This window comes from Thamnophis elegans, chromosome 3 (genome assembly GCF_009769535.1).
Source record: "Thamnophis elegans isolate rThaEle1 chromosome 3, rThaEle1.pri, whole genome shotgun sequence".
Taxonomy (NCBI): domain Eukaryota; kingdom Metazoa; phylum Chordata; class Lepidosauria; order Squamata; family Colubridae; genus Thamnophis; species Thamnophis elegans.
The window spans coordinates 34,334,756-34,349,191 of record NC_045543.1 but is presented as its reverse complement, the minus strand read 5'-3'; the positions used below and the strand labels follow the sequence as shown (position 1 = coordinate 34,349,191).

General features: G+C 36.4%; 1 protein-coding gene across 2 annotated transcripts in view; it reads left to right on the top strand.

Annotated features, from left to right (window-relative positions):
* MLPH (melanophilin) overlaps window positions 1–14,436 on the top strand; it is a 95,419-nt gene that overhangs the window by 70,152 nt on the left and 10,831 nt on the right. For both annotated transcript variants that reach the window (XM_032213992.1, XM_032213991.1), the window contains 2 exons: window positions 13,034–13,186; window positions 14,215–14,307. In XM_032213992.1, coding sequence (XP_032069883.1) covers window positions 13,034–13,186; window positions 14,215–14,307 — 246 coding nt within the window. The remainder of the gene's footprint in view (window positions 1–13,033; window positions 13,187–14,214; window positions 14,308–14,436) is intronic.

Here is a 14,436-nt window from a genome sequence, read left to right as displayed (position 1 = left end):
TCTATTAATGATTATATCGAAGGCATTGTTAAACTACTGCTGACTGACTATATTACAAAATAATACATAGAAGCCTAGTGGAGATATGCAGAACAAAGCAAATTCTAAGACATGGTTTTAAAAATTCAGCAAACTAAATGAACATAAAAGTGAAGGTAGTATGCTTCAAATAAGACACTCTGACTTGAATTCTCTTGTTGATGGCCTGGAGCTGCCATTCAGGGGAGAAGACTGGGCCAGCTGCCAAGACTCACTGTCCCACCTACACAAACTGAAGAAATTCATGCTAACAATCCATGATTAATTGCCGGGTGATTTCGCTCTGGGTCACAAGGTGATGGGTGCGGCTTATCTTAATTTCCAGTGTAGCTATAAAAAGTGGTGGAAAGCACAGGGTGGCAGCTCTGACAATTTATTCATTGCCTTAGTGCTTTGTTGGTCGCTCGTACCGAAGGAAGAATACAAACTGCATTTCAAACCATTTCTTTGTTTGGCTAGTTTCATTATCCCTTCGGAACCTGACAGTTACTTTACTGGCACTCATTAAGTAAATGCTATCATTCCATTTCCTGTAGTTTGGTTTTCATTGTTTTCTGGACACATCAATTTGTTCATTTATCAGCATGTCTTTTTGAACTTTAGTTCTTCCACTTGCCTCATCAGCACAGAGATTACAGCCAGAAGGAAAATCATTGAGAGTAGCAGAAAGGCTCTTCTTCTTGCACTGGGAAATTATCTGAGGACTGGAAAAGAGCTGATGTAGTTTCCATCTTCAAAAAAGAGAAAAAAACAAATGCAAGAGACTACAGACCAGTCAGCCTGACATCAATACTTTGGAAGATCCTGGAAAAGATAATCAAAAAACAGATTTTCAAACATCTAGAAGCAGGGAAAATTATACACAGAAGCCAACATGGGCTTGCCAAAAACAGATCATGCCAAACAAATCTTATTTTATTTTTTGACAAAATGACTAAGTATGTACCACCGAAATGCTGTGGAGATAATATATTTGGATTTCAGCAAGGCATTCAATAAAGTAGACCACAACCTATTTCTTGGTAAGCTAGAAAAATTTGAGATAAACAGCATTACCACTAGATAGATTTGTAACTTACATAGATTTGTGGCTTACAAACTGTACTCAATGAGCAGTCCTTAATAGTACTACATCTATATGGAAGGAAGTAAGCAATTGGATACCACAGAGTTCTGTCTTAGACCCAGTACTCTTCATTATCTTCATAAATGACTTAGATGAGGAAATAGAAGGGGAACTCATCAAATCTGCAGATGACACTAGACACTAGATGGACTAGAAGACCTCCAAGATCTCTTCCAACTCTATTCTGTATTCTTACCATCTTTCCATTCCAATAGAAAGTCCCAAGAATAGGAGGTCAACAGTGCTGCGAATTTCCACAGGTTCTTTTCATTCCAAAGTAAATATTAAAAACCCAAATTTGCTAATATTTGCTAGTATTATTGTACAAAATATCAATAAATAGTATCTTCCAAGATGTAAGACAATTACTTTAAAATGCTACAGAGTAGCAGAGCATGCCTTTGAACACTGATCATTATTTGCAATTGATGTTTCAATTAGCTACATTAGCTATATAAAGATAATAACATTTAAATCCTTTTCATCAAAGCTAAATCCACACTTAGTTATCTTGTAGTATAGATGCAAAGCATCTGTCAGTTCAGCGTCATATTGATCATTGGAGGAACGTGATTCTTAAAAAGCTAGCTGGACCACACAACTAGTTATCTTCATTGAATGAGCAGCCACAAGTTAAAGCACAGTGAACCCCATCAGAAATCACATCAAGACTGAAGAGCACAAGTTTATGCTGAACCCAAGAACCCATCCTTGCCATAAATTGTGGACTTGTTTGTTGTTGTATTTTTTAAAAAACCTCAAATAGAAAGTGTGTGTGTGTTTCAATCTGATCATGGTTCACATTCTGACACATGGTTTCCTAAAAGAACAAGTAATATGCAGATTTGCATACTGGTAACACTGAAACTGGAGTGATGAATGCTCCTGTGCTGCTTTTGGAAAATGGGAGAGTCTGTCACTGACATGAGCTGGTCAGAGTGGATGTTGTCAGCATGCCTTCAAATGACTGTTTTCTGGGTTGTACGAGAAGGAAGCAGGTACTTAAGACACCCTAAGTTTTAGCAAAGTACCATTTTTTTCTCCTGAAGATAAAGTTAGGCCTGTTATGTGTTCATGGTAGTCACTTTTCCCAAACACTGTCCGTAATCAGAAAAGTACCCCACCCAGAGTTTTAGCAGCTTGGCGGAGCCTATAAATCCCATACATAAATGAACCTCTATTCTCTGTGAAGGACAATCCATACATCTGAAATATTGTTCTTTGTTGCTATGAGGATTTAACTGTTGCAGAACAAATTTAGGCAGGTAACAAATAACTACTTAAAGCTTATTTTAAAATAATAATAAAGGTGGTTTTTTTAGAACCCCACTTGCAGCCCCAGAAACCATGACCTGTTGGCTCTTCCTTTAAGAGATAATTATTTGTCTTCCCAGTCGTCACTGTTCTCCTTAAGATTATCACGCACACTCCCCAAGCCATGCTGCAACCCCGCATGCCCACGTTGGCACCACCCTTGCACATTCATTCTCACTCCTGTGCACTCCTTCCAACCCACACAACACTGCTCAGCAGCCTTCCAAATCCACACAGCACCTGCCATGAAGTCTCTTGCACCCCAGGCAACTTCCCTGACCCAATGTAGCATCTCTCACCTTCCCCCATTACTCTCCCCAACCTAAGTGCCACCTCTTGTACAACCAGCCTATGTGCCACCTCCCACACATCTCCCTCCCTCCCCCACTTGCAGCCATTTACCTGCTTGCCACCCTGGTGCTTTTGATTTCCTGCCAACTTCCCAATTGACTTTCATTATAGGAAGCTGACGGAGCATTGGAAATCACATGTCTGTGGTAGCATGGCAGTACTGAAGTGACCACAGTTTTGTAAAATATCAATCCCATGAAGTCATGGATTTTAGACTCCTCCTTTAATTTGGCAGATTTGAGCCAACGATGCCACATTTTGCCCAATTGAAGGTCAAGCAGACACAAAAGTTTTAGTAGCATATGCATTTGTGTTACTCTTGTCACGGTGCATAAAATGAACTCCATATTTAGCAATGTGCATCTTGGGATGGTATTTGATTTCAGCAAACCCTTTGATGTTATATTTATTCTTCTTATTTGCCAGCATTTATTAAATAAAAATATAGCATTCCAGTTTATTGATTCCTGTTGGCATTTGCCCATTAATCTACAAACTAGGAACTTGATGTATGTTTCAAATCTGAAAATGGATACATTTTTAGCCTGAAAAATTATGGAGCTTGTAACTTTGATATTTCAATAATCACAATCATAAAATAGATGAAGAAGATAAGTATTACCATAACCCCTTTTCAAAGGCAGTCAATCTCCTGAACCAGTGTGTACCCTAGCGCTTTGGCAGTGTTGTGCATTGATCAAAGAAGAGTCCTTAGTATCTCCGTCTTCAGTTCTTAGTATCTCAGGCAATGGAATTGATTAAAAACCTCTGTGTGGTAACTTTAAGGACTACTGTCAACAGAGTCCTGAGCTGAAGAAGCAACAATATGATGTAACAGAAGAAGCCTCCTATGTCCAATTCTTCAGTGAAAATTCTATTCCTGATAGAACTAGTTTTCATGTAATCATATTATCTGTTTTGTAACTAACTGCAGAAGTTAGATTTGGACCAGTTATACATTTTCTTTATTAAAATACAAGAATATACAAAAGGAAGAGGATTTATGCATGGAAGATGAGAATGTTTTTTTTTTTTACCTTTACATTGATTTACATTACATATGGTCAAATTGGGGCAAATATGGTTTCTCTATTACTGTCTCTACAGGTAGTCCTCAACCTACAACCATAATTGGACTGGATTTCATGATCATAAGTTGAGACACTTATGTGATTGGATGCAGTTTTATGGCTTTTTTTGCAGCAGTTGTTAACCAAATCACCACAGTATTTAAGTGAATCTGTGGTTGTAAGTGCGAACCCATTCTTTTTTTTTTTTTTTTTTTGTAAAAGTTGTTTATTTTTAAACAAAGACAAACAGAACATAAAACATAAAACCTTCATCAATTACATATAGCGTGTCGTTTGGTTACAGGCTTTTGTGCATTCTTTCCATAATCACCACTTTCAGTTGTATTTAAAATCACAAATTATCCATCAAAATATACATAGATATATTATTACCATGGTACATCATTTGTTCAGTTATAATTGTTATTCCTTCATTTTTTTAAAAGAAATTCTAGGTATTGGGTTCATATATATACCAACATTCCATTGCATCATTCTTAGTCTATTTAATAATAATATGCCTTTATAATATCACCTATATCATTCGTATTATTTTTACAGCATAAAAAATTATCTAACATTTTTCATTTCCATGTGTTTTTTTTCTAACCACTGATAGAACAAATCCCATACCTTATAAAATTGTTCATCTTCTTGTTCTCTAATTTCAAATATCAATTTACTCATTTCAGCATGCCATCCCAACAATAAATTGTGTACTTCTACTGTCAGTAATCTAGAATTCCTTAATGTTATCCATTCCTTAATTCACATTAAGCTTGTTGCCTGATGATATAATTCCCAGTTAGGCAGAACCCATTCTTCTGAATGGGAGGATTTTGCCCGAAACTGGCAAAAAAGGTCACAAATTGCAGTCACATGATCTCTACAACCAGTTGTAAAGGCAAGCCAATTGCCAAACCATCAATTTTTTTTTTAAATTGACATTTATAGGCCGCCCTTTTCCCTGAGGGGACTCAGGGCGGCTTACAATCAATGGGAAGGGAGTGTAAGACAAAACACAAGAAAGAAAAAAATGTGAATAAAAAAAATAAACCGATAAAACACAACATTCATTCAGCATTCGGGTGGGGCGAGGTTCGGATCTTATCCCCAGGCCTGACGGGATAGCCAGATCTTGAGGGCTGTGCGGAAGGTCTGGACGGTGGTGAGGGTACGAATCTCCACGGGGAGATCGTTCCAAAGCGTCGGAAATTCAGTAATATGATCACAGAGAGGATACGGCATTACATTTTACAATGGCTGGAAGTGCTTTACACACATGTTCTGGGCCCGTCTTAATTTCAAATGGTTGTTAAGTGACCAGTTATAAGTTATAGGTAGTTCACCAATAGCAGTACATTTACTTTTGCTGTCCAACTTGTCATGTACTGATGGATCATAATGTCTTCTACTCCCCAATGATCCTTTCCCTTCTTGTTTTTTTAATAATTTTTTTTATTTTTAAAACAGATAAGACATGTAACATAAAAACATCTTCAGTTACGTAGAGTGTGTCAATTGGTTACAAGGTTTTTGTGCATCCTTTCCATAATCATTTAAACTTTATATAAAGTCACATATTGTCAATCAAATATATTTGTATACATTATTATTATAGTACTTCATTTGTTTGACTATCACTATTGTTTCTTCATTTTAAGCGAAGTATTCTAAATATGGGTTCATTTATATTATAATAATTCATATCATCTTCAATATATCCAATAATAAAGTATTTTTATATCCTATCCTAAATCATTCTATTATTTTAGTATTGGTAACATTCTCTAATAATTTTCAATTCCATGATTTTTTTTTTAATCTAACCACTGGTAAAATAAATCCCATATCCTATAAAATTGTTTATCTTCTTGGTCTCTAATTTCATATGTCAACTTACTTGTTTCAGCACATTCCATTCCATTATTCGTATCATCAATCTAATATGTATACAATTATTATGATTATTAAACATTCATTGAGTATAGCTATTATTACATCCTTTTTATGTGAAGCATACTAAATTTAAAGTAATTTTATATTATGGCCTTTCCTTACATCATCCTGAAATCATCCAGTATTACATCTTTATATTCTACTCTATATAGAATTGTTTATCGTGTGTGTGTATATATATATATATATATATATACACACACCTGTTGTGTAAGCTATATATATATATATATATATATATATATATATATATATATATATATATATATATAAAGCTTTCCAACATCATCTCCATAGTCCTCACATGCAATTTATATAAAATTTTATATTATCAAGCTAGCATATATAAATGCATTATTATCATTGTTAATCATTTATTTGACTATAACTATTATTACTTTGTCTTATACATAATACTCAAAGTTTAACTAAGTTTAACTTAATTTTATTGTGGCATTTCATTTCATCATCCTGTATCCTTCCAATAGTAGTGCAGTCCAATATTGCTTGCCATTTGTAGAATCTGTATTCTAAGTGTTTTCTTGACAAGTCTTATGTGGACTTATGTGGCAACTTGTTGTTCATTGCATATCTTGTAAAGACTCGAAATCCTCCATCTCTTCCTTCCATCAGCTTGACTTTAGTGATCACTAGTGCTTCTGCCAAAATTACTATAATTGTTTCTGCCAAATTTTCTCCTCTTTCTTTCAGTATTTCATCATTTCCCTTCACTCTCAGTTTACTGTCAATATCAACAATTTTCTTATCACCTTGTTCATATTTTTCTGCAATTTTTTGAACTTTGTCCTCAAATTTCATCATTATTTTGTAAGTATACTCAACTCTTCCCTCCCTTCTTTCTGTATTTTGTTATATAATCTCAAGTCTCTTCAATTCTCTCTGTGCTTATTAGTACTTTTTGAATTTCGAGCATAATTATTTGCAATGTTAATTCCTTTTCTTCTTCATACTGCGCCATTTTTCCAGATTGTAAACACTGCCACTAAAACATCCAAGGCATTTTGCTAGGTTTCAGACAAATTCAATGTAATCTTTCAAGTCAAGGCTTTCTCTTTACTCCAGAGAGCACCTGTATAAAGAAAACGTGTTTTCCCACTGTCCCTTTCAGTAAATAAAGCCAATAGCCTTGAGATATCAGATGTTACCAAGCCTCCAGCCTCTAGGTGGCAGTGTTACTTTTCCTCTGCTTTTACCTCTCTCTTTAAGCTTCGAGCTCAGGAAGAGAAAAAAATGCTTAAAAGTTATGATCCAGCTGAGCCTTGAGAGGGAAGAGATTTTTAATCCACCAATACAAAAAAATGGGAAAAATAGAAGAAGGGGGGAAAAATACCAGTCCAATTTAAAAGTAAGAGGCATTTGTAAAAATTCCATCCATAAAAAGAAATGAAATTAAAGAGAAAAAGATAACACAATAGTTTTAATCCAAACTTGATTCGCCGCTTGCTTTCTTCTGTCTTCGATTTTAATTTAACTCTAAGTCTTTTTGGGTATTCTCTTCTCTAATATTAAAGTTTTTCTCACCATTTTGACACACTCTCCTGCTCTGCTTCTGTTTCAGGGATCTGTCCCAACCTTTTGCAGCTTCAATAGCTGCTTCTCTTGTAGCCAGAAAAAAGAGTTTCTCCTGGATCGATCAGGGGCTTTGCGATGCCCCTGAGAACAGCAGGACGTGCCCTTCTCTATCTCCATCTCTACAGGACGGTTTAGGTCCAAAAAGGACCGTCCAGCAGCAGAGATATCGACAGCAATCCTGGAGCTCCAAGATTGCATGTCATGTCGACGTCAGCCCTGCCTTCACTTTCCCTTCTTGTTTTGATTGCTTACTTTCAGTATCTAGTTGTCAAGTGATGAGCGGATGGTCCCTACTTATTTAAACAAACTTTGGCTATCAAGGTCACAAAATGATCTATGACTGGGCTGTCAAACTCAATTTCATTGAGGGCCCCATCAAGGTTGTGTTTGACCTCAGAGGGGGGACAGGGAGACATGACCAGGGTGTCTGGCAGCTTGATGTCACTTGTGTTGGGTGTGTGTGTGGTGGTCCGAGTGTTCTGCAAGCACAAATGGCCCCCCAGGCTCCATTTTCAGCTGCAACGGCTTCTACAACCCTCTACCAGTGAAAACAGCTTGGGAGGGCTGCCCGTGACCCTTCCGAGCTCTATTTTTGCTGGCACAGGCACCACAGGCCAGTCTTTTGATGTTTTCAGGGTAGCCTCGCAATCTAAGCACGCTGCGAGCTGGAGCCAGCCCCTGGGCCTTGAGTTTGACACCCCTGATCTATGATTTCAACTCCCTTAAAAATAAATTATATATACAAAACCAGATAAAAGCAAGTTCTACTGCCCCGTCTTAATTCTGATGGGGTCATAGGCTGTAGGCAAGATCATTCCTCTTAATTGTCTTCTTTAACAAGGCTTACTTTTCCTGTCAGGTAGGCAGGAGCATAGGTTTGATATGAAATGCCCCCTCTGCAGAAAGCTTTTTATGTAATGAATCATCACATGGTGCATTAAGCGAGTTGTTCTGAAAAGCATTTTCACAAAACAATGGTGATTTTGTTGGTCCAGAAATATTTATTTCCTTATTCCAAAGATTAATCTGTTGGGACTGTTCCAGCCCAGTTCAGAAGAAAGGCAATGTGAGGCAAGGCTTACTCCTATCCTTCTCACCCACCAACTATGTATTCATGGCACTGTCTAAATGTGTAATAAGATGAATTTGAATTTTGGGGGGAAATGCTTGATTTCAAATTCAAATAGCCAGAAACTATTTGAGATACAATATAAATTTTAACGTATACTGTTAATTCAATATATTAAGGCAAATACATGATACTACCTTATGAAATAAAATCTCATATTTTATACCAATACTTACACAAATACAATACTTCAATGTTGAGTTTAAAGTCTAAAAGTGTTACATGTGGAATGTGTGAATTCTCATATACTTTCCCAGTTCCATTCCCCCACCACCTTGGACGTCTCTTTCCTGAGACCAACTGGCTTTCTCAAGAGCAGACCGACCCAAATAAAATGTACTGTACTAAATATGATAGTCACCATGAACAGTCACTTCATATCTTCTGCTTCTGGGACAAAAAGTGCTTGTCACACATAAGCCATTACCCTAATGAGAGCTTTTCACTTGTGCTTTGAGGTAGTGCCTTTGTCCCTGCTGTATTCTGCAGAAGCATTATCCAGGATCAATGTATTATCTGGGTGTTAGTCTTCCTCAGGTTAAGAGTCCTTCATGGATAACAAACCCTTTAATTAAAGCAACCACACACCTTCCTGCTTCCCATTTCCCTTTCCTGCACACAAAAGTAACTCTAGTTGAGCATAAAACCTAGAGGTCACCAGCCAGGGCTTTTTGTGGCATACAGCCAAAGCACTTGAGACCCATTAACAACAATGTAGAAATCCCTGTATATCTTCTTGAAAGGATGAAGATGTTGGATGATGATTCGATCTTCTACGGAGCTTGAGAAATAGGAAGCAGGTGCCTCAAACCTAGGAAGTATTAGAAAGAAATGTATGAAAGCACAACTCTGTCTCCCCTGGCCCCACAAGTTGTCACTGAAGTATAAGTTACAACTGATACAAATAATAACAAATAAGTTGGAAGTATTAGTATCAGCACATTTGGAGAATTGGAGAAGAAAATACTAATTAAAAATAAGTTTTAATCTTTTGAATTTACTAGGTTGTCTTATTCAAACAATTCTCAACGTTTATCCCATCCTGTGCAGCATAGATATAATAAAGTCTATCACATAGGTGTGAAGTTCCCGGAAGATGATTTAATTGCGTTTGAACTTTACCCCTCTATCTCCACCTTTCTGTATGCATCATAGATCATATTCATGAACTAGGTTGTAGAAATATGAGATCCAACTCTGGCCGAAGGTATGCATGGAATCCTTCGAATGCCAACCTGATAATAGTCATGGCAATGCTTTACAAGTTGACAATAGGTTTCTTACCAGATATTCTGGGATATGTACATTGTTGCAGTGTAGGATGAGTTGGGATTCACATTTGCCATAAGATTCAATTCTGTTCCCAATACAGCAACTTGAAAAATACTCTGCTTCACTTCAAAGCAATTTGGTAGCCACCCAAATCTTAGTTGGAAATCAAAAAGTTTTCATCCTATTTCTGCTAACTAGAAATTAACAAATGATTATAAGCCTTTTTTTCTGTTTGATAGAATTTGATTATACTCAAAGGCAAGAAAAAAAAGTAATTTCTAAAGAAAATTAATTTTTCTGAGATATCAGAGAAATTAATAATATACTGAAATATAAATGTTTACATTTTTATTTGTTTTGAAAAAAGAACTTAACTGTTCTTCGTGAGTACTCAGGCATATACTTATAGGAGATGCCTTTTTAAAGTTTCAGATGATAAAAGTACAGATCATTTAGTGCAAATACTGTGGTTACAATTGTGGGAGTGATTCCCAAACCAATGAGCATAATCACATGATGTAAATGAAATGTAATAATAGTTATCTAAGTTTGCTCTGGCTCTGTTCATTTTTCAGGTGCTACTTCCAATATGACATTCAAATGAGAAGTGTGTCAGGCCTGTAGCCATGTTCCTTTTGGATCTTTGGCCTACCACACTTCTATTCTACTATTCTGTTTCTATAGTGGGAAAATGGGAGGGGGGATAGTGCAGAGTAGAATGTTATGTAGCCAAAATAAAATTCCTTTCTAGAGTGCCAAGGTCATCCTTTATTTTGGTACCTCTGCACCTGGCCGGAACTGGATGGGTGGAACTGCCAGCATGGCGGTGGAAGATTGGGCCTTGTAATGGACTTGTGCGTGTGGGAGCAAGATCTTGAACTTTAACTTGGGGGGAAAAAAACGGAAGAAGCTCTAGATTCGGGTTTCCCCCAGATATGTCAGCTCTCTTAATAAATTGGAACTTTGAACAGAACGTTGCCTTGGACTCTGATTTAATTTTGGATGTTATTTGAAATGCTGATGAAGTCTGAGCCACAGATTTGAAAAAGGTGTTAGCCCCCTTTATTTTACACTTCTGTTTAATTATTGCAAAAAAGACAGTTGCATTTTTTAAAATGTGAACTTTCTCAAATCCAATTGGTAGTAGGATCATAACTACAATAGAATTAGTGTGCAATGACAGGGGCAGGAATTTTTCCTGAATAAAATCTTATGAAGATGTCACAAATTCTATTACAGCTCTCAATATTCCTGCAAAGGGTGGGAATAGGGAAAAGGAAAAGGGCCTAGCAAAGGGCATTTAGTCTCAAACAAATCACATCAATTCCTTGTCTCATAGTATTTGATTGGGCAATCCTCATGAAACTTTTCACTATGATCTGTTTAGTCACATAGACACACATGTGCACACTTTAAAAAAATATATGACAAGTTGATGAAGAAATCCTCTACACAATGCGGAGAGTGGCTCAGATTACCTATGGTTTAACAAAGCACAGTGCAATTCACACAGACAGGTTCTTTTATCAACAGTGAAACATTTTCACAATTGTGGTAACGGCCTGTTCTGAATAGGATTTCGTTCCTTCTGAAAGCTGAGGACTATAGTTTGGAACTACCTTCTGAATCAAACATAATTCATGGATGTTCAAATGGGTATTACAGCTAGGAATATTTTTATAGCTTTGGTTAAAATACCTGGTATATTTCTTTCTGAAGAAAATGACCTGGTCAAATTCTTAATCAACTTCCATTTAGATGAATGAATTGTCTACAATTTCTTTGCCCTAATGGGCAGGTTTAGAAATCTGAGAACATTTTGCAGAATGCATTTCAGGAGGGTAGGATCTGCTTAAAGCACTGCTGTCTTAGCAGAAAACCTGTTATGTATTTCTAAACAAAAGTTTACCAATCCATCAAGCTAATAGGACCTCATCTGCAGTTCAAAAATACTTACCTCCCTATTTGTTTAAATGTTTTAATGCAAATACCACTATTCCCAAACTAGATATGGGGAAGGCAGGTATTGTGTTGCAGTCTGACATTAAAACATTGCTTTAAAATAGTTTCAATGATAGCATTTGTAATAGTCTGATAAGCCCAACACCCAGAAATACTTTTATAAGTAAATAACAGAAAATGATTAAATATGCCAGAAAGTGAAAATACCCCTCTACCTAGCCTTTCCCCTAGGCTGGCTTAAGGCTAATAACAACTCCTTGGGGACTAGGACTGCTTTCATTGCCCCCTTTCCTCGGATCCCAACTTTTTAAAATGTTTCATAGCATTATGAGGACCCACATTGATGGAGGCAATATGCTGACTCTAAACTGCTTAGATAGTACTGCAAAGCACTGTGAAATGGTATATAAGTCCTATTGTGCTATGAGTGCTATTGCTATTGTTATTCTTTATGGGATGTGATAGTGCTATGTCTGAAAGCTGAACTTGACACAGTAGAGATAATATGCCTCAGACTAATGCTCAAGTGCAGAGACATGGCACTCTGCTACATGAAGCATTTGGTGAAGCTATGTTTTGACCAGGTGCCTCACCTCAAAGGATGGGACTTTTTTGCTGCAAATGCAGAGAAGCCACTATTTTGGAACCTACTAGTGGGTTCGATTGAAATTTGTGTTCAATCCAGAGCTTTTCTTAATGACCCACTCTTTCCAAATTATTGCACCCCTCAGCTGTGGACTTTTTGTAATATTCATAGTTTAGTAAATGTGTTGAGAAGTCCAATTAGGTCTGGTTGTTTCTATCTGAAATTGGAAAATGGGATGACACAAGTTAATTGCCACAAGTTTATTTTTATATGTGATGTTGGAATTAATTAGGTTAACTTTCCATTTCTGTTCAACTTTTGAATTACTGTCATACACAGTTCACTACCATTACTTTTTTCTAACTAAGAAGCCATTTTTCTTTTTGGCTTTCTTACAACCTTAAAATTAGCCTACTCCACATTATTCCAAATGTAATTATAGACTTGATTTTGGGAACAGTGATATGGTGCTGACAATTTTATTTTCATTTCCTAATAAATGCCCGGTTTAGCAAAGGGGGGGGGAGTCCTAATATGTCATGTGACGCCACGAATTTGACACCCCGCTCTAGAGTTTAGCGAAATCATTGACAATAATCTAGCTGGAAAATAACTAGTACTGCTGATTACAGGTGCCTACTATGGAGAACATCTATAGATTGCAGAAAAGACGAAGAGAGTTGGAGGACCAAACCCATCACAGTGCAACAACAGATTCAGAACTGGCAGAGTTGGAAGACAAAGTGGCTTTTTCTGTGGCTGAAGTACAACACAGAGAGACTGAGGTAAATCCCTGTTGTCTTTTCTTAAAAGGCTGCTTGGGTTGATTTCTAAGTAAGAATTCCCCAGAAAATTACCCCATACAGAAACTGAACCCATAGAATAGTTTTAAATATTTTAACCATAGTTGAAATGTGCCTACCTAAACCTTTTCATGAGCCTAAAAAACTATATTTCTTTACATTGTTCAGATAAATGATAGCTACAATCTTTCTGATCACTAATATTCTATCAGTGTTTCAGATAACTCTCATCTACCTAATACATAGTAAACAATGTTGAATGGGTTAATTGGGATATATAATACAACCTTATTGGACTTTCCTGGGCTACCGGTAGATAGCCATATATTTTCATATAAATTGACCAAAGTGTTTTTTACAATGACTCGATAAAAAGAAGGCATTTATTAATAGAATAGAAGCAACTTTGGTCTAAGATTATAAAAGGAGATTAAAATAAAATGCGATTTCTTAAACCAAGAAAAATAACATAGAATCACTTTCCTTTCTTAATATATTTCTCTTAATTAAGAGAGAAGATAAGTCACAATAGGAATTGATCTTACCTAAACTTTATTCTGCAGGCTATCTCAGCACAGCTAAGGCAAACTAATTTTGCCTCAAAAATCTGGGAATCAATGAAGGCAGAGAATAATTGGTTCAGAGAAAAGTACTTTTTTTTTTTCACTGCTAGGACCTGACTTGTACACTGTAGTGAAATCAGGGTGTAGGCTGTTAAAAAAAGCCTGAGAAAGTTTGGAAAGCTATAGTCACGTTACATAAAGCGTGACATGCTTGTTCCATTTATTATTATCTATAGCACTTAAATAATTGAAGACAGTTATCACCAGATTCCAGTTCATTAGCATGTTGAATGCCAAATGAAATAGTGCTATTGCTGCACTGACTTAAGTTAGGGATAGATGTTTGCCTCTCCGCGTGTGTATATATAGTATAACCATGTATTGGCTGTATGCTAGGAAAAAGTCCAGTTGCCTTTATGACGGAATAATGTGCTACTTCCTATAAAGGTGTCTGATATAGAATCTCGAATCGCTGCACTGAGTGCTGCTGGGTTGAGAGTTAAACCAGTGGAAAGGCCTAAGGAAAAAAGAAGCATCCAGGTGAGCATACCTGAATTTTACAAAAAAAAAAAAAGCAATGATGTGCCTTAATGAAATTGTATGGTCTCTGAATCCCAAGTTCTCTTAGCTCTTTTAAAATCTAAGACTCTGCTTTCTTTATGTTCTATT